The 17,718-nt window shown below is 35.9% G+C and overlaps 2 protein-coding genes, 1 long non-coding RNA gene and 1 pseudogene across 3 annotated transcripts in view; all 4 read right to left on the bottom strand.

Annotated features, from left to right (window-relative positions):
• LOC107694123 (thymidylate kinase-like) overlaps positions 1–2,494 on the bottom strand; it is a 3,794-nt gene extending 1,300 nt beyond the window's left edge. Inside the window, exons 1-4 of the mRNA XM_016493734.1 lie at positions 2,181–2,494; positions 1,768–1,876; positions 1,541–1,631; positions 1,119–1,316 (exon numbers count right to left, since the gene is read on the bottom strand). Coding sequence (XP_016349220.1) covers positions 1,119–1,316; positions 1,541–1,631; positions 1,768–1,876; positions 2,181–2,310 — 528 coding nt within the window. The 5' untranslated portion in view covers positions 2,311–2,494. The remainder of the gene's footprint in view (positions 1–1,118; positions 1,317–1,540; positions 1,632–1,767; positions 1,877–2,180) is intronic.
• A 1,109-nt stretch (positions 2,495–3,603) lies between these two features.
• Positions 3,604–4,345, bottom strand: LOC107694102 (serine--pyruvate aminotransferase, mitochondrial-like). Its single transcript, XM_016493695.1, has 4 exons — positions 4,250–4,345; positions 4,074–4,163; positions 3,848–3,976; positions 3,604–3,714 (listed from the first exon to the last, which is right to left on the bottom strand). The coding sequence occupies exons 1-4, from the start codon at positions 4,343–4,345 to the stop codon at positions 3,604–3,606; spliced, it is 426 nt and encodes a 141-aa protein (XP_016349181.1).
• Positions 4,346–4,526: 181 nt separating this feature from the next.
• Positions 4,527–4,955, bottom strand: LOC107694131 (uncharacterized). The gene is made up of 3 exons (XR_001634823.1): positions 4,882–4,955; positions 4,717–4,801; positions 4,527–4,622 (listed from the first exon to the last, which is right to left on the bottom strand). It is a non-coding gene; the product is annotated as an uncharacterized LOC107694131 (long non-coding RNA).
• Positions 4,956–5,943: 988 nt separating this feature from the next.
• Positions 5,944–14,262, bottom strand: LOC107694101 (allantoinase, mitochondrial-like; annotated as a pseudogene).
• Positions 14,263–17,718: the final 3,456 nt, after the last annotated feature.

Genomic DNA, 17,718 nt, shown 5'->3' with positions numbered 1-17,718 from the left:
TTTAATACATTAGCTCATCCATGAACATGATTTCTGCCCGAGTCCCATCGGATTGCTTCGGCTGTGGGGATGAAGACAACTCCCATGATTCCACACTCAGTCACGGCGTCATCAAACTATGGCTTTTGGGTTTATTTTGAATACGTGCCCTCTAGCGGCGAAAATTACATATTGTGCCTTTAAGGAAACTTTTGTCTTGTCTCCCGAGGGCGCAATGAGCAAAATAATGCAGCGCATTTAAATTGTCAACGCAAGGAAGTAACTATAAAAAAAGATGTGCATTACGTCTAAATTAACTAAAACTAAATAAACTAACTAACTTTAACTAAATAAAAATCAAATATAATTGTAAATTGCATAAACACTTATGAACAAAACAGCATCATGTATTTATGCATTGCTTAATCCAAAGAGCCGAAGCGCCATTCACACAGATTGCATTTCAAAACATATGAGACGCAGTGAAAAAGAGTAAACCTCCACAAATCCATGACGTGTTTTTTAAAAGTTTAAACTGTTTTAACTTTGCATGGCTTTCTATACATCTCTTGTGTGAGACGCAAGTGCAGCAGTCATATGTGTCCGTCTAAAAAATGTGCTGAATATGCGTTCTGTGTGAATTGGTTTCGGTTTTAACCTAATCAAGATCTTCTCCGCATTGAGCTTCTATATTTCTCTAATATTTTCAATGCATATCACAGCAGCGGCGCGTCTCGTGGACTAGACTAACAAAACATTAAAATGCAACAATGTCACTTACATCACCGCATCTCACGCGCCACTGATGACGCTCCCTGACACACTCCTAACATTCAAATGAAAATGTTTATTTTAAATTCGACTAATATTCATTTTTTTATTCACAATCTCCTCATCACAGGCAGGCACAGCACTCAGTTCAGCATGTGTTCGTGTTTGTGTGTGCTGTCTGCGTCACTCATAGCACCTGCCTATATCGTGCGCTATATCGAACATTTTATCTATCGTTATCGAAGAAGGTGTACCGTCGATAAATATCGATACCGTTTTATCACCCAGGCCTAATAGAGATTCAATTAATTTGAAGATTACATACTGTAAGTTTACATTAATTCGGTTTATAAAATAAAATAAACCACCTTCCAGTTGACTGAGGAATCTTGCATGAGCTCTTCAAATCTTTGATGCACTGTCCGCTGAAAGGCGCTGGTTTCATACCGTTCAATTCCAAATTCTCCACGGTTTGCTGCCATATTGGGATTGAGCTGCAAAAACATCACCAGGTCTGGTTTTGGAAGTCCAATATCTGGATTCATGCACCACTCCAGAGAGAAGTCCTGAACATACAGAAAACAACTAAAGTAATGTCTCTTTCTCGGATTTGTGATGAATATTTAGTTCAAAATAACAGCATTTAATACAATATAACATTTATATTGATCATTTATATAAAATTAACAAAAGTCTTTACTGTCACGTGACATGACATTAATGTACATGAACATACTTTATAAATTAATACAATATGTTTTCCCTGTATTGGAGTAAGAGTAACACTCACAGGCTTGGCACTAGTGAAAGCAACTCCAGAAAACGCATAGCGGTCCACCACTAGATCGATCCCTTGTTCCAACTTCTGTTTCATCAGAGGCCTGAAGTAAGAAAACAGACTGATTGGTTGACATATAATTGGGTTGATCCACTTAATGAATGATACATTAATGAGCCATTCCTGTTAATGCACTTTACTAGATTCATGTCAACATAAACTCTGGAGAGATAACCTACACCATTTCCCATCGGTTTGCAGAAAACAGCAGGTGAACAGTATGATCCTCCAGATTACTCTTCTTCTCCAAGTATGAACTGATCAGCTGACCGATTTTAGTGGTTCTGTCTGTTTAAAAAAAAAAGAAGATTTTTTTGTCTTCAGTACAAAAAAATACAAACACTGACATGGACTAAGGCTGTGTCTCAAACCCCAGTGAGCTGCCAAATCACAGCCTTCTTTATGTCATTAAGTTAAGATCCAGGCAAAACGGCTCACTTCTTTTAGTTTTGGTTTTTGAGACACGGTTATAAAAACCACAGGATGCTTCACTATCATTTTAATATTTCCGAATCCAAGTCCGTCTAGGCAAGGCTTCACAAAATGGTTTACCGTGGGATAGCTTAAGACAAGAGGAGGAAAGTCATTTTACCTGGAAATCGCATCATTTCTGCCGCTCGTCCGCTCTGCTGCAACGCATGTACGAGTTTTTGACATTGCGTCGTTTTCCCGGCTCTGTCTACTCCCTCAAGGACAATTAAAGCTCCTCTTCTGCAAGACATGGCTCTTAAAAACACTGTTTAAAAAGGCAGAACAACAGAGAGCAAATACTGACAATGGCTAGCAAATCATTCCTAGGCCGTGATCTCTTTACGCGGTACTTTTCTTTAAAAAAACAAAACACACACGTACATACGTAACATCCTTCCTACGGTGCCCGCGAAAGGACAAATCAAATACGACCTCCCTGATTAGAAACTGTGAGGACGCAGTTGTTTATAAAGGTTTATTTATATCAACTTCAGACATGAGGCTTAGGCAGATTATGTAGTTATGCAATGTTGTAGTGAAGTACTAATATTTATTGTAATCGTTTTTTTAATGCCTCAATTTAGTCTAAATGCAGTTATGTATGTATATCATGTTGTTCTTAAAGCTACACTATGCAAATTATTTAGAAAAAAGGGTGTTGTGTTGGGTTGGGTTGTAATTGGGGGTAGCAAAAGCCTTTTTTTTTTTTTCAAAATGGAAAATATAGGCCTACAGTAAATAATAGAACAAATGCCTGCTAATAAGGTTCCATAATTTCTGATTATTCAGAAAAAAAACAAAGATAAATGTGGAAGACATATGTTTATTTCATAGCAGTTTTTCAGTAAAAATGTCCCAGGTTTAAAAAAAGTACACTTCCATAATGTACTTAAAGTGCTCTATTTTTGCGCACTAATTTTGTACTTAATATACTAAAATGATTCTTTAGTACTTCTTAAGATCAACTAAGTATACTCAACTGTGCTATTTTGGGACTCCATGATTATGAACTAAAATGCGCTTTTAACATACTACAGTATCTCTGTGTTTAAAAATCTCTGTATTTCGTAACCACTTGAGTGTACTAGTGTATGAAAGATGAGTTCAAGTGTACAAGTGGTAACTAAATCCACTTTTAAATACAGAGATAGTATGTTAAAAGTGCATTTTAGTTCATATTCATGGTGTCCCAAAATAGCACAGTTGAGTACATGTAGGTGATCTTAAGTTTATCTTAAGAAGTAGTAAAGAATCATTTTTAGTATATTAAGTACAAAATTATTACACAAAAATAGAGCACTTTAAGAACATTATGGAAGTATACTTTTTTTTCACCTGGGGTAACATAACTGCTAATATTGTAGGCTTCTGGGGTTTTTTTTGTTTTTTTTACACATTTGTAAGTGTCAGCTAAATTAATAATAGCGTAGGCCTATGTTTAAGGAGGAGCACAGGTTTTTTTTTCTTCAAAGAGGGATATCACCAAAAATAATTGAACATCACAGTTAAGGGGTTAAAATGCTGGACTTTTTATTGATGACGTGTCATGCTGTCAGACTCTTGTGACAGTGTTTTAGAGCATCAGTCAAGGCCTCCAACACCTTATCCACATTGGCCTTGCTGCTGTTACATCCCATCAATCCCACACGCAAAACCTGTAAAAAAAATGTGAGAAACGAAACAGTTACTGACCATTGTGTCTTTTTAACACACAATGTAAGTGCATGGGAACGGCTTTTTGTCCTGACGTCTGTCAGTTATGATTAATTGAAACCAATAGCTTCTCACCATGCCAGCAGATGGTCCAATACCCCCAGAGATTTCAGTGTTATAGGTCTTCATAATATACCCTGTGATTTCCCGCCAGTCATATCCTGGGGGAGCTACTATTGTGGTAACCGTTGGCAGTCTTGCGTTCTATAAGACACGAGATGTTTTCAGAAAATGTAATGTGAGTTATAGTAATTCGATATATGTGAGATCTGTTGTGATGTTTGAGGCTTCTTCTGCCAACCTTATCCTGCACAAACAGTTTTAGGCCCATTTCTTCTAAGCCTTTATGGAAGTACTCTGCAACCTCTTTGTGCCGTGAGTTCTCAAGACCCTAAAAATAAAATATATGGTAAACATATGTGCTTTTTACAAAATTCACGTTTCTCAAGAGTATTCAAGTGCAGTATATGATCTCACAGTCTCTGCGAGGATGGCCAGACTCTCACGCAGACCATAGAAAGAAGATACAGGTCCAGTGTGGTGAAAACTGCACAGTAAGAGAAACTTTAACATACAGTATATGCACAATATTCTATCACCATTTAGTGATAGAGAATTGACTTCAGAGGTCTGAGCATATTGATTTCTGTCTTCTTGGACTACTTTGTTTTCTAACTTAACATGAATGAGGCCTCCAGTGTTTAATGAGCTGTTATATCAGCGCTTGTTAAATGTGATGAATGGTTCTTATGCACGTACAGGCTTGTCATCACAACCCCAGTAATTTGCCAACCAGCTCATATCCAAGAAGTAAGAGATTGGTTTTGTCCTCCTGTTAAATATTTTCTGGCTGTTTTGTCAAAAAAAAAAAAAAAAGAGAATCTGTCGCATATTGAATTAAAAAAATAAATAAATAAATCTGGCTTGAAGCTGTTTTGTCTCACCATGCTCTCTCACTGAAGGAGATTGGTGCAGTTCCTGGAGGTTCGTTCAAAACCTTCTGAGAGCCAGTATACATAATGTCAATACCTAGTGATACAAGTACATTTTAAATCATGGACCCCATGCAGGCAGTGATTGTAGTGCCAGAGCACGTAATGTGGTGATACCTTGCTCATCTATGCAGATAGGAGTACCTCCCAATGCTGCTACTGAATCAACCAGAAATAAACAGTTGTACCTGAATGACAGAACAGAATTTACTCCAAAAAAAAAAAGATAACACTTTAGTATAGGGACCAATTCTCACTATTAACTAGTTGTTTATTAGCATGCCTATTAATAACATATTGGCTGTTTTCATTAGTACTTATAAAGCACATATTCTGCAAGACCATATTCTGCATCCCTAATCCTACCTAAACTTAACAACTACCTTGCCAACTATTAACAAGCAGCAAATTAGGTGATTATTGAGGCAAAAGTCGTAGCTAATGGTTTGTTAAAGGCAAGAATTGGACCTTAAAATAAAGTGTGACCAAAAAAACAAAATAAATATGTGATATTATGTAATGCATAATTATAAATATATAAAATAAGACACACACGTAGATTATAAAAGGCTTCTGGTAACTTAAATGTAAATTATTTGGAGCTTGTTAGTTGCAATGATATTTTAGTACCACTGATATACTATTAGTTTTTGCGAATATGTTGATTTTATTTTTTCATTAAAAATTTTACTTGGTTTTATTAGTTTTATTAGCTTTGTCTGTATAGTTTTAGTTAAATTCAGAGCCGATCCTCCCTATACGCAAAGTACGCAATTATAAATATATAAAATAAGACACACACGTAGATTATAAAAGGCTTCTGGTAACTTAAATGTAAATTATTTGGAGCTTGTTAGTTGCAATGATATTTTAGTACCACTGATATACTATTAGTTTTTGCGAATATGTTGATTTTATTTTTTCATTAAAAATTTTACTTGGTTTTATTAGTTTTATTAGCTTTGTCTGTATAGTTTTAGTTAAATTCAGAGCCGATCCTCCCTATACGCAAAATACGCAAGCTGCGTAGGGCCCCCGAAACACCAGGGGGCCCCCTTGCTCTCAAAGATGATTTGATTTCAGTTTCGTTTTTGAATTTGGCCAGCGGTTATGAAAACATGAATGTTAATTTCTTTTAATGCATTCGCTGTCGCCCTTTCTACGTAAAAATCAGTCAGATCATGTAATGCCAATTTCATAGGCCAACAGTCTCTTGCTTGAGACAAAAAAAACAAAACAAAAAAAAAAAGAGTTGAAAGCGTACAGAGCAGCGGAAGAGACACTGTTTCTCAAGCGGTTTCCGTCAGCGCGATTCGAGACGGAGTGAAACACGAACAAATGCATTTCATTCATTCATTCAAGTCAGTAGTCCGTAGTATGCACCTAATAAACACACTGTACTGTATTACCTCAATGGTTTCTGCATGCAGGTGGCCCCAGCATGGGCTGCGCTCCGGCTGCTGCGATCCGTGCGGGCACATTGGATGGTCCTGGTCCAAGCATAAGTCGTTGGGGGACGGGAAAAGGCTGTAACAGACATTCCAGTGGAAGAACGGACAGAGAGGACATAATGCTGCCACGACACTGACAGACTGAGGCAATGGTTAACATTGAGACCTGATATACTGAACAGTGCAGCTGAGCAGTGACAGCGGCTGTTTAATTAACAAACATATCATTTTCCTATTTTCTATTCAAATTTGTTCAACTAGGAAATGCCATTTACAGTGCCATCATAAATATGTGTATGTATATATATATATATATATATATATATACACACAATAAATGATCCAGCTTATTTCAAATGTAGTTAGACATTAGTGTGAGTAACACTTTGACAATGTCTGCTCATAAAAACAAGTAAACCACAAATATCAGTTAAAGAATTTTAAAATTATTTATTGATAATGTATTTTACATGTAAACCATTAAATGAGTTTTAAAAATTTAAAGCAAACTTTGAAATTCACAGTTTTGCTTTGAAGTTGGGTTAAACATGAATTACTTCTATTATTTCCTGAAGAAACCTACATTTAAAATAGAGCTTGGTCATCAACAACATTGTATGTTAACGGTATCCATTATTAATTAACAAATAATATTAATGATTGAATGAAAATTCATCACATTCATATTTTAATGCATAAAATACAATTGTGTCAACTCTGCATTTTGGGGGTCTAAGAGATTCGAATTGGCTCAAAAATATGTGTAACATTTATGTACATTTACAAATTATATAACAATTTTAAACCGAATATCATCTTGTTCCAAAAGCTCCATGACATATTTTGCATACTTAAAGAGGGTATTTTAAAGAATGTTTCGGTTCCCATTGACATTCATTGTATGGACAAAAAATACAATGGGAATCAAAGTCAGTTAGAACTGAAACTGAACTTTCTTCAAAATAACTTATTTTATCTTCCACAGAAGAAAGAAAGTCATACAGGTTTGAAATGCTATAAGAAGTAAATTATGACAGAATGTTCTTTTTTGGATAAACTATCCCATTAAGATTAAGTAGTAGGTCAGGGGTGGCGAACTCCGGTCCTAGAGAGCCGCAGCCCTGCAGAGTTCAGCTCCAACCCTAATTAAAACTCACCTGCCTGTAGCTTTCTAGTAACCCTTCATACCTTGATTAGCTTGTTCAGGTGTGTTTGATTAGGGTTGAAGCAAAACTCTGCAGGGCTGCGGCTCTCCAGGACCGATGTTCGCCACCTCTTCGTTCGCCACGCCACAGGTTAATTCTGAAATGCATTAGTTTTAGTAGTAGTAGTAGTTACTGTTTGTTTGCAGTGTTTGTGCAAAGTGTTACCCAATGCACTTTTGAATACTGCACAATCAGTTAAATAAATTGTACTCTAAAATTACATGCCACACAGCACCATTTTTACCGTAGCACATCCTAACAGTGATGAGTAAGGTGAGATAATGTAATGTGCTTTATGTGCTTAGTTTACAAAGGGGATGGTGTCTTGTGCTGAATAAAGAGAGGCTTCCCAAGAGGCTGAGAACTGAAAGAGCCATGACTGTAAACCACCTTCCCTCGGACTATAGTGGTCTTCACCTTCCCTCGCAGAGCAAGACCAAGGTACAGTGTTAACTAAAAAGAAAGAAAAAGTGAAAAAGAAACGATTTCTTTTACATGAACAGTTATACGGAGTAAAATTTAACCTACCTTGTTTTTGTGATGTATGTTGTCTTTGTTCACCTAGGAAATGAAATGATATGCATTCACTTGCAAACTCCAAAAAGCTTTCAGTGTATTTATAGAGGAAAATATTAGCAACAAACATGTTCTATTTTTCTGTCAGTCGTTTAGAGCATCTCATCTCAACCCGCTTGAGTGAATCCATGTCTTTCTCACCGTAAACTCTTTTTCTGGATCCCAAATGACTAAGTCTGCATCGTGACCTGGAATGAGACTCCCTTTTTGGTCGTCAAGGCGACATAGTTGAGCAGGCTCTTTACACAAGAGTCTTACTGCATCAAAAAATGAAAACCCTCTTTTAGAAGCTGATGTCCAGAACAAAGATAAACCTGTTGGTAAACAGCGAGATGAATGACAATTTTAGTAACGCCATATGAAACGTGTTTCAGGTCTTTGTTTACTCAAAATGCATGACGGACACTCTTGCATTTGGTTATTTAACTTGCGAGACCATGAATTTCTGTACAAATTAATTCGGCCATAAAATCTGATAATAGCCAACAATTCACAGTTTAAATATACAGTTCAATGTGGAAAAAGTAAGTGAACATTTTCTGGAAGCAATAACCTACACAAGTACTGTAATTACTGAGGAAAACTGCACTATTCCTCACTATTCTTCAGCGTCAATCCAAAGGCCTATTTTCTTCTGCTGAACCCATTTTATTGTTGTTGATTTGCGTCTGATCTTTGGGTCATTGTCCTGTTGCATCACCCAACTTCTGTTGAGCTTCAACTGGAAGACAAATGGCCTTTCATTCCCATGCAAAATGTCCTGATAAACTTGAGCTTCAGCTTTCTATCAATGATAGCTAGCAGTCTAGGCCCTGATTTAGCAAAGTAGCTCCAAATCATGATGGTTAGGTTGAGATGTTTTTGCAAACAGCTTTGGTTTCATTTGTTGAAACAATGTTGCTAATAGTGCTGTGGAACATCCTGGTTTGTATGTTACTTGTTTTCATCATACTGTGTTTGTCTTTTGTTCAGGTCAAATTTCATGACCGGTTGAGGCAGAAATCCATGCTGAATGCAAGTTCATATATTTTATTCGTACAAGTGTAGATATTTTTTTTCAGCTGGGTCCAATCTGGGACTCTGTCTTGATCCCTGAACGTCAGTTTTTTTTGTTTTGTTTTGTTTTTTGTTTTTAGTTCATCATTAGTCTGATTGGTAAATTGTTGGTGGACCACTGTTTGCCTCACAAAGGACTTTGGCCATCATGTGAGTGCATGAGCATATTAGTACATTGACAGCCTACCAAACTGCAGAGAAGAGATCCCTCCCCATGCCTGTGTGAAATCACCACTGTCTAAACACTTTAGGTCAGGTGTGCATGGTGAATGATCTGACACAACCATATCAATATCACCAGCTTTGAGTGCAGACCATAGGAGCTCCTAAAAAGAAACAGATTATAGATTGACTATAATAGATTATGGTTAGAATGCACTGTAATTGAGGTTTGTGGAAGTTCATAGGACAATCAAAAGAGACTTGTTCACGCAAAATGTAAATTTTGTCATTATTATGTTCCAAAGCTGTCTGACTGACTTTCTTCTGTGGAACACAAAAGGAGAAATTTTGAATTTTCTGAACAATTTTTAAAGTAATGGGGAGCCTTCAAGCTTCAAAATGGATCCAAAAGCACCATAATCAATGTATTAAATTAAATAAGTAAGTGAATAAAGTCCACATGTCTTGTGTTCTATATTGCTATTATTCTACAGACATATGATAACCTTGTGGGAATTTAGTAGAGAATAAGTGATGTCTGATTTGTGAATGAATCATTCTTTTTGACTCTTTTCATAGGCCTTGTTCAGACTGACAGCAATAATCTGATTATTTGCATATCCAGATATTATCCAGATGGGTTTTTGAAAGTACAGCAAAAAAAAAAAAATAACATAAATTACTTAATCATATTTCTGTAAAATTTACACTGAAACTTGTTAAAGACCAACTTTTGTTGATCAGCTTTTTCTGTCAACTTGAATCGGTTTCATTGTCTGTAATGCATATTGCTGATACCCGGTTGGCTGCGTCTCGTATCGGGGGGCAGCATTTAAATGGAGTTGCACATGCTGGAATGTTCTCTGCACACAGGTTGAGGTAGTGATGGGTGGTCTACAGTCAGTGGAGCTCCAGCCTTTCTTGCTGCCCTGATGAGCTCCAGAGGCTGGGCTGATGACAGGTGCACAATGTGGCATCTTACTCTGATAATAAGAACAGAAAATGCTGACTTCTCACCACCCATCTTGACTGGCTACCCATAGTGTGCAGAAGCAGCTATTAGATGTTCCCTCAAGATGGCGGCGCGTTCACACGCTGCGGCTTCTCTAGGGTCTGAGAGTAACGCAATTTCAATTCTCTGTGTGTATGTGCTGTACATGTGGAAGAATTGACAATAAAGCAGACTTGACTTGACTTGACTAGATAATCAAAAGTTGAGGACTTCACTCTAAATGGTCTCATCATAACATACTGATATTGTAAGCAGATCTGAGTGACGGTACGGATGGCCTCAATCTCCATAATGTCAGGCCTGGACCTCAGGAAGGTGGAATATTCATGTGGATCTGATTAAGAGGAGTAAAGCAGGAATTTCCATTTTAAAAATAATACATGTTCATAATTTCAAGTAGAATTGAAATGTAATTTACATGAAATGATCAGTCTCATACTCCCTTTCTCAGCAGCTGCATGCTGGACTTCTCGCTCTGCATGTAACTAAACCAAATAGGGTTTCATTAATTTAAGTTCCATAATTATATTTCCATAATTATGCCTAATAATAAATTATGTCTGACCAGATGCATTTTTCTCATTGACAGTTGTGCACAATTTTACCATTGGTACTGATTATAAGATACTCATTATGGCAGAAATGTTTCATGAAATCAGATTGAAATGATTGGGGCAAGCAGAAAATGAGATGGCTTACCAGCAGAACGCTGCCTGTGCCCTGGAGCTGTTTCATAGCTGCATGCAGATCTGTGTCACTCACATGAGGAAACTCATCTACTCCACTGTGAATCAGAAAGCACTTAAATCCAGCAACACCAGCCTGAACCATCGGCCTCAGCTCCAGCTGAGATTGACACACAGAAAGAGATGGGCAGGCAGACAAACAAAGAAAATATTATGTTATTTTGGCAACACATTTTTACACCAGTAGTTGGTGAAAAGTGACTTTAGGAGTGAATCGTTGAATCACTTAACCGATGCGTTCAAAAACACTGCTTCATTCAAGGAGCAAACAAGTAAATAGCTGCGTCTACAGTAAATGTACTTGCTTCTTTTGAATAAGTACTTTGTAACTGTTAAAAGTATGTTATATAGTATTGTGTATGTGTGCAGTTTGAATCAGTACACATGAAGTATGGAGAATGCTTATTTGGAGACAGCTGATGTCTTCGAGTAAATCATTGAATCATTTACCCAACTGATTTATTCAGAAATGCAGTCTTATTCCAGAACAAGTTGATGGCTGCATTTGAAATCCCATACACTTTGAGTAGATACTTTAAGTACGTACTTTGCGACCATTAAAAAAAAAAAGTGTGCAAAATTTAGTATGAATCTATGTAGTGTGACCTAGTTTCTATGAAGTGTCATATACTTATCTTAATGCAACTGATGTCTTTGAGTGAATCATGGTATCATTTACTCAGATTCATTCAAAAATGCGAAAAAAAAAAATATATAAAAGGTAACAAATATCAAAGCATTTGGTTTACCAACAACGATTGTAATTCATACATTTATGAGAAAATACCTTTGTTATGAAAGCACGAGTCAACCTTTTGGTTAATATCTACCTTTAGATAGTGCATGTTACGGAAGGAGACTCACACAGAGGGTTAGAGAGATACAATGATATTTATTTTCAGCAAGTGAAGCAGAGGGTACGGGCAGGGGAGTATAAAGCTAGTTCGGAAGTCCTTTGGGAAGATGAGAGAACTCTAGTATGGGGATTCCCAGGAGATCATGGAAGGGAGACAGAGGATAGCACACACCTCAGACGATGAGAGACGGGGTATCCACGGAGCAAGGGACTGGAGGAAACACAGGAGGCAAGTACAACTGGTAGGTAAGTCTTTCAATGACTCTTACGGATATCATAGAGAGAGAGTCCACTTCGTTGGAACGAGCTCGGACACTGGAGTGGTGTGAGGTGTGTGCTTATGAATGGGAGCTGAGGGTGATTGTTAGAACTCAGGTGATGGTGTTCGCTGTGATTGTGAGGTGGCTGAGCCTGGCCGATCTGTGACAGTGCATTCCCAATATTGAGTGACAATACTTGAATATTAGAAGGTTAAACAAAAAGGCTGTAACTGAAATGTATTTTGTAGTTTGTGCAGTATGTACAGTACCTTGTTTCCAGGGATGACTCCTCCCCAAAATGCTGTATCTACAAAACACTGTCCTGTAACAGAACGCAGCTTCTCATGAAAGTTTCTAAGAGTTGTAGTAGGTGGGATGCTGTTTCTGTGTACCATGAATTAATCATCGTGTCAGTTTTATGTTATTTATCAATCATATTATTTCTAAACAGTATCCAAGGGAGTGGGGGAGACTGGGAGAATTGTAACTTTTTTTTTTTTCATTCATAACTCATAGACTTCTCCAGATCTGCCATCCGTTATAATTGAAAAGCCAGTTTAGTAATTATTATTGAATGCTAATTTGAAAGTCTATACTCACAGAGGCATGTCTACAATTGTGGTGACTCCTCCAGCAGCAGCTGCTTGTGTGGCAGTCCAATACCCTTCCCAGGAGGTACGGCCTGGTTCATTAACATGAACATGACTGTCCACTATACCTGGTATTATCAGACTGTTCCCCACATCCACTACCTGTTAGAAAGATGCTGTCTAGTTAGTGAAGCAATGAAAAATGTTTGAGGTTAAATTAGGTTGTTAGGGATGCAAATAGGGAAATATGTTAAAATATCAAACCTAATCTATTGACCAACAAATATTGTAATTAATACATTTAAAACAGTGACATCTTACCAAAACCTGAACATTATGAAAAACACTCTTGTTTTGTTAGGGATGTAAATATTTTTAAATAAAGCATCCAGGAGATTTTAATTCTCCTGCCAGGCTGTTGTTGAAAATAAGAACTTGTTCTTAAGTGACTTGCCTGGTTGCCAGGTTAATAATAATAATAATAATGCTAAGGGTAACACTTTTGTATAGGGACCAGTTCTCACTATAAACTAATTGTTTATTAGCATGCCTATTAATAACATATTGGCTGTTTATTAGTACTTATAAAGAACATATTCTACATGACCATATTCTACATCCCTAATCTTACCCAATACCTAAACTTAACAACTACCTTACTAACTATTAATAAGCAGCAAATTAGGAGTTTATTGAGGCAAAAGTCATAGTTAATGGTTTGTTAATAGTGAGAAATGGACCTTAAAATAAAATGTGACCGTGCTAGGCAACAATACAGTTAATTGAACACGCATTCATATTTATAGATATTTGTTTACTTTGTACAGGTTGTCATAATGAAAAACATTTTAACAGCTTTTTTAGCTAAATTTAAATAATTATGTAACAAAAATCATTAAACAGCAATGAATATCAAAGCATTCTGTTTACCAACAACTATTGTAATTTATACATTTATGAAAAAATACCTTTGTTATGAGAGCATAATTCAACCTTTTGGTTAATATCTACCTTTTATTATATAATATAATTGACCATTTCTTTAATGCCAGTGTAATTTTGTTGAATTCACTTTTTTACACACTACTTATTAGATTAGCTAGTTTAATTAGTGTATTTTAGTTTGAAGAACAAAATTCCCATAAACTATTCTAAATTAAGAAGGTTTTGAAGAAGGTGTTTAAAACCAGCTTGCCAAACTACTGACTTATCTGTGTCCCTATCAAATATACTGTATCTGTAGGCTATAAATATTTCATAAATATTCTATAAAAATGTGAAATTGTCACAATATAAAATTTTACTCTTTTGCTGATTGAAATTGACCACATTTTCTACAATAATTTCAGTCCATACAGGAGTGGTTATGGGTTGAACCTGAGGACTGCCGTGCTTGTGGTCTCCAGCAGGTGGCGTATGTCTCACAGTCTAGCTCATCTTTCCAGCTGTGTGCGCTGAAGCTTCTGAATCAGGCAGAATGCTATGAATCTTTCCTTCCTTTATTATGATAACTGCAGGTCGAATTTCCTCTCCACACAAAACCCTCTGGCTCCGCACAGCACTGACAGTTGATCCTGGCTCCATGCCTGCAATGTAGCCTATATGAGCTTCTGTCTTTCACTGTCCTGGCAGCAAAAGCTTTCACTCTAAGGTCAATGTACCTCCCTCATTGATCTTTACGCGAGTGTCAACAGGAAGATAAAAGTTCTTTGACCTGTAGCATTTAGATTGTTAATAAAAAGTAAATTCTTTTTAGAGGAGTGTTAAATAACAAGCATGACTTTATCTGCTTGTTAAGTTGTGACGAAAGGAATGCTGTTTCTGGGTCCAAGCCTCAACTTGTTTCACTTGAGAATACCACCCCAGCAGCCTTTATGAGCACTATTTATTCATATTACACATTTAAGCTAAACTTTTAAAAACGTACAGTGTACACTACAGTCTCCGTGCTCACGGCGTCCTAGACACAAATATTTTAACGATTTATAAAAAAATGAATCACTGTCTGGCCATCTGGGATTTCGGTATGGAGATAAATGTTAGGATTATATTTTTTGGTAGTATTATATCACATTCTGAGTGTATATTAGTACCATTTGTTGTTTTCTTGTGGCATCTGATAGAGCGTTTGGACCCGGAAGCGGTGACGCGTGACGTCAGACTTAGCAAGCAGATAGAATCAATCACTCATACTGAAAATACAGCTGAATATTGTGTGGTAGTAAGATTAGATTTGTTTTAGTATGACTATTGTGGACACCTATAGGTTGCATTACCCTGTATCATAATTTCTAGTCTTAAAGCTTGTCCCTTTAAGACGGTATCAGGCATCAGGCCCACACCAGCACCCCTTTAGCTGGATAAATTATTCAAAGCATTGCTCTACTGAGCTGAGACAGAGGAGCAGGAAGGGTTGGGAAGCAGAAAGAGACAGAAGGAGAGAAAAGCAGCCACAAGGGACTGCTCAGACTGGCATTGTGTCTAAATGAATGCTGTGGTTGCTCGGCGCTTGCTGTGCCTTCCTGCCTGGGACATATCCCAGAGCAAATCAAAGAAATGTCCCATTTCCATTCAAAATCAAAAGAAAAAGAAAAAGATAGAAATGTTTGTATAAAGAAAATAAATGAATGAAAAAAAAACATTCAGTCTTAGCCTCAATCAGAAAAAACTCCAATCTGAATAGCAATCAGAAGAAAAAAAAATCAATACAGCAAATACACTGATCATTTATTATTAATTACTTGGCAATTTAGTTTTTTAGTTTGTTGTTTTCTGGGTTCACATATATTCATTATGGTAATGAGAATATATTTTGACATGACAGTACTGACAATGGGGTGTCAGTGTTTAATTGTAAAATAATGTCTAAATAAATAAATAAAAATAAAAATCCTAATGACCATAAAAATTCTTAATTCTACAAAAATTATAGATATTATTAATTATACATATTATGACTCAGATTTGTGTATTCATATACTGGTTTAAATAAATTAATTTATTACTTAAAAATATAGAATTTTTATATTTGTTTTTGATTGTGAGTGGATGTACAGTGGGTATACAAAATCTAAAAAAAATATATATATGTAATAATAAAGTAAAAAAAAAATCATGTCAGATCCTTTTCCACTTTTAATGTTGAAACCAATCAAATTCATGCAACAAACAAATGGAAACTGTATACATAAACGTAATATATATATTTATAGTTTTTTTTGTCTAATAACGCTATACTGAAAGATAGACAGAATGGAGATGGACATGCACATTTCTAAAACCGTGTGAGTCACACATATGGATTTATCATGTGTCATGAATGAGTTGCCTTGGATACTTTGATATTGGGTCAAGAATTATGATTGAGTCAAGAATGGGCACAGTTTGATATAGGCATTGGTGTAAGTGGTCAAACGTCTGAGGAAGGGGCATGTTGACAAAACTGCATGAAAAAAAGAGGTGTTAGGAGGACTAAGACATGCAAAAGATGATAGAATGAAAAGGGAGAGAAAAAGACCATACAAAATGAAGTCCCAGATGAAGTCAGTGACCAGCTCATTAGCTGGAGTTTTGTATCCGATCTGGGTGAAACCCAAGTGAATACTGCCATGGTAGTTTCTGGATGTGTCATGGATGGTCTGTCTCCCTTCCCTCTATTGTATATGGACAGAACAAACAATTGCTTTGAACTGCTCACGAACACTGTATCATCATTACAGCATTCAGAGAGACTGATGTGCTGTTCGGTTTTCTTTCTGACGTATGCAGTGTCACATAGAATCTAGAGACACTAAATAAAAAGCTTTTGAATCGCATGCATAATAACCTCTTTAAAAGATATTCCAAGCTATTCATACCTCCTTGGTTATCCTTAACTCTTTCAAAATCACTTTGTCTTTAATTCTATAATATTTCAGTTAATATTACCTTAATTATTGATTTGTACTCTTAAAAAACTGATCAGGTTATTAGAATCCCAACATAGATTCATTTTTTTCAGTAATGCAAATTTTATAAAGATATGCTAATGGAATACTTAATCCTGATTCCATAATGAGATATATTTCTTTACTGTGTCATTTCCTTTTAGTCTAATTCATTTCCTGATTTTAGAAAATGCAAACAGAGGCTGAGTCAGAAGAATAGAGGTGGATTAATGTCAGTGGGAAAAGCTTCCTTTATGAATGTGTTACATGGGTTTACTGGATTTGTGGGGAGAGCACAGTCCAATTTGCTCTAATAGTTTGTGAATTGAGAGTAATCCCACTGGAAAGCTGATTTTTCTTGACAAATAGCTCAAAGGAAAGGCCAAAATGAGGTCAAATGCTATTTACTGTTCTCTGCAGTTCATTTCAATTCATTTTTAGAAAAAACAAAGTAAAAAAAAAAAAAAAGTGAAATATTTGAACTTATAAGCAACCCTGGAGATCCATAGTTTCTGAAAATTATATTTACAGTAAAACAATTTTTACTTGAATATCTATCTTTCTGTCTGTCTGTCCGTCCGTTTGTTTGTTCATTCATTCGTTCGTTCGTTCGTTCATTCATTCATTCATTCATTGTTGCATGAGTATTGATGGAACATTAATGCTTAGAAGTAATAATAATAATAATAATAATAAATGGTCTTTCAATGACCCCTAAACTTTAAGATTTTAAGCTTTTTTAATTTTAATTTTTTTTTATCATCAAGAATTTAAGACAACATTTTAACCTTAAGAAATAATAGTATTAATAATAATAATAATCAAATTGTACTTTATCATAAGCATGGATGGAATGCCAAAGCTTAGAAGTCGATGTAATAATAATAATAAAAATAATAATAATAAAGTTGTCTTTCAATTACCCCTAAACTTGCATAAAAATTAAGAATTTTTTTATCATCAAGAATTTAAGACATTTTAACCTTAAGAAATTAAATTTAGCATAACCATTGATGGAATGTTAAAGCTTAGAAGTCGATGTAATCATCATCATCATCTGTCTTTTAGCCCTTTTTCATCATGTACAATTCAAGATAAAATTTGAACCTTCTAT

This window comes from Sinocyclocheilus anshuiensis, unplaced genomic scaffold, assembly GCF_001515605.1.
Source record: "Sinocyclocheilus anshuiensis isolate Anshui unplaced genomic scaffold, SAMN03320099.WGS_v1.1 scaffold1530, whole genome shotgun sequence".
NCBI classification, from domain to species: Eukaryota; Metazoa; Chordata; class Actinopteri; order Cypriniformes; family Cyprinidae; genus Sinocyclocheilus; species Sinocyclocheilus anshuiensis.
The sequence above is the reverse complement of the archived record's forward strand: the minus strand, read 5'-3'. Positions and strand labels throughout refer to the sequence as shown.

Excerpts from the sequence above, each read along its gene's own strand:
- LOC107694102 (XM_016493695.1), bottom strand. The coding sequence starts at position 4,345 with ATGTTAAAGTTTCTCTTACTGTGCAGTTTTCACCACACTGGACCTGTA. Across the intron at positions 4,164-4,249 it reads TGGCCATCCTCGCAGAGACT|GGTCTTGAGAACTCACGGCA; the intron begins GTGAGATCATAT and ends TTTTATTTTTAG. Across the intron at positions 3,715-3,847 it reads TTGGACCATCTGCTGGCATG|GTTTTGCGTGTGGGATTGAT; the intron begins GTGAGAAGCTAT and ends TTTTTTTTACAG.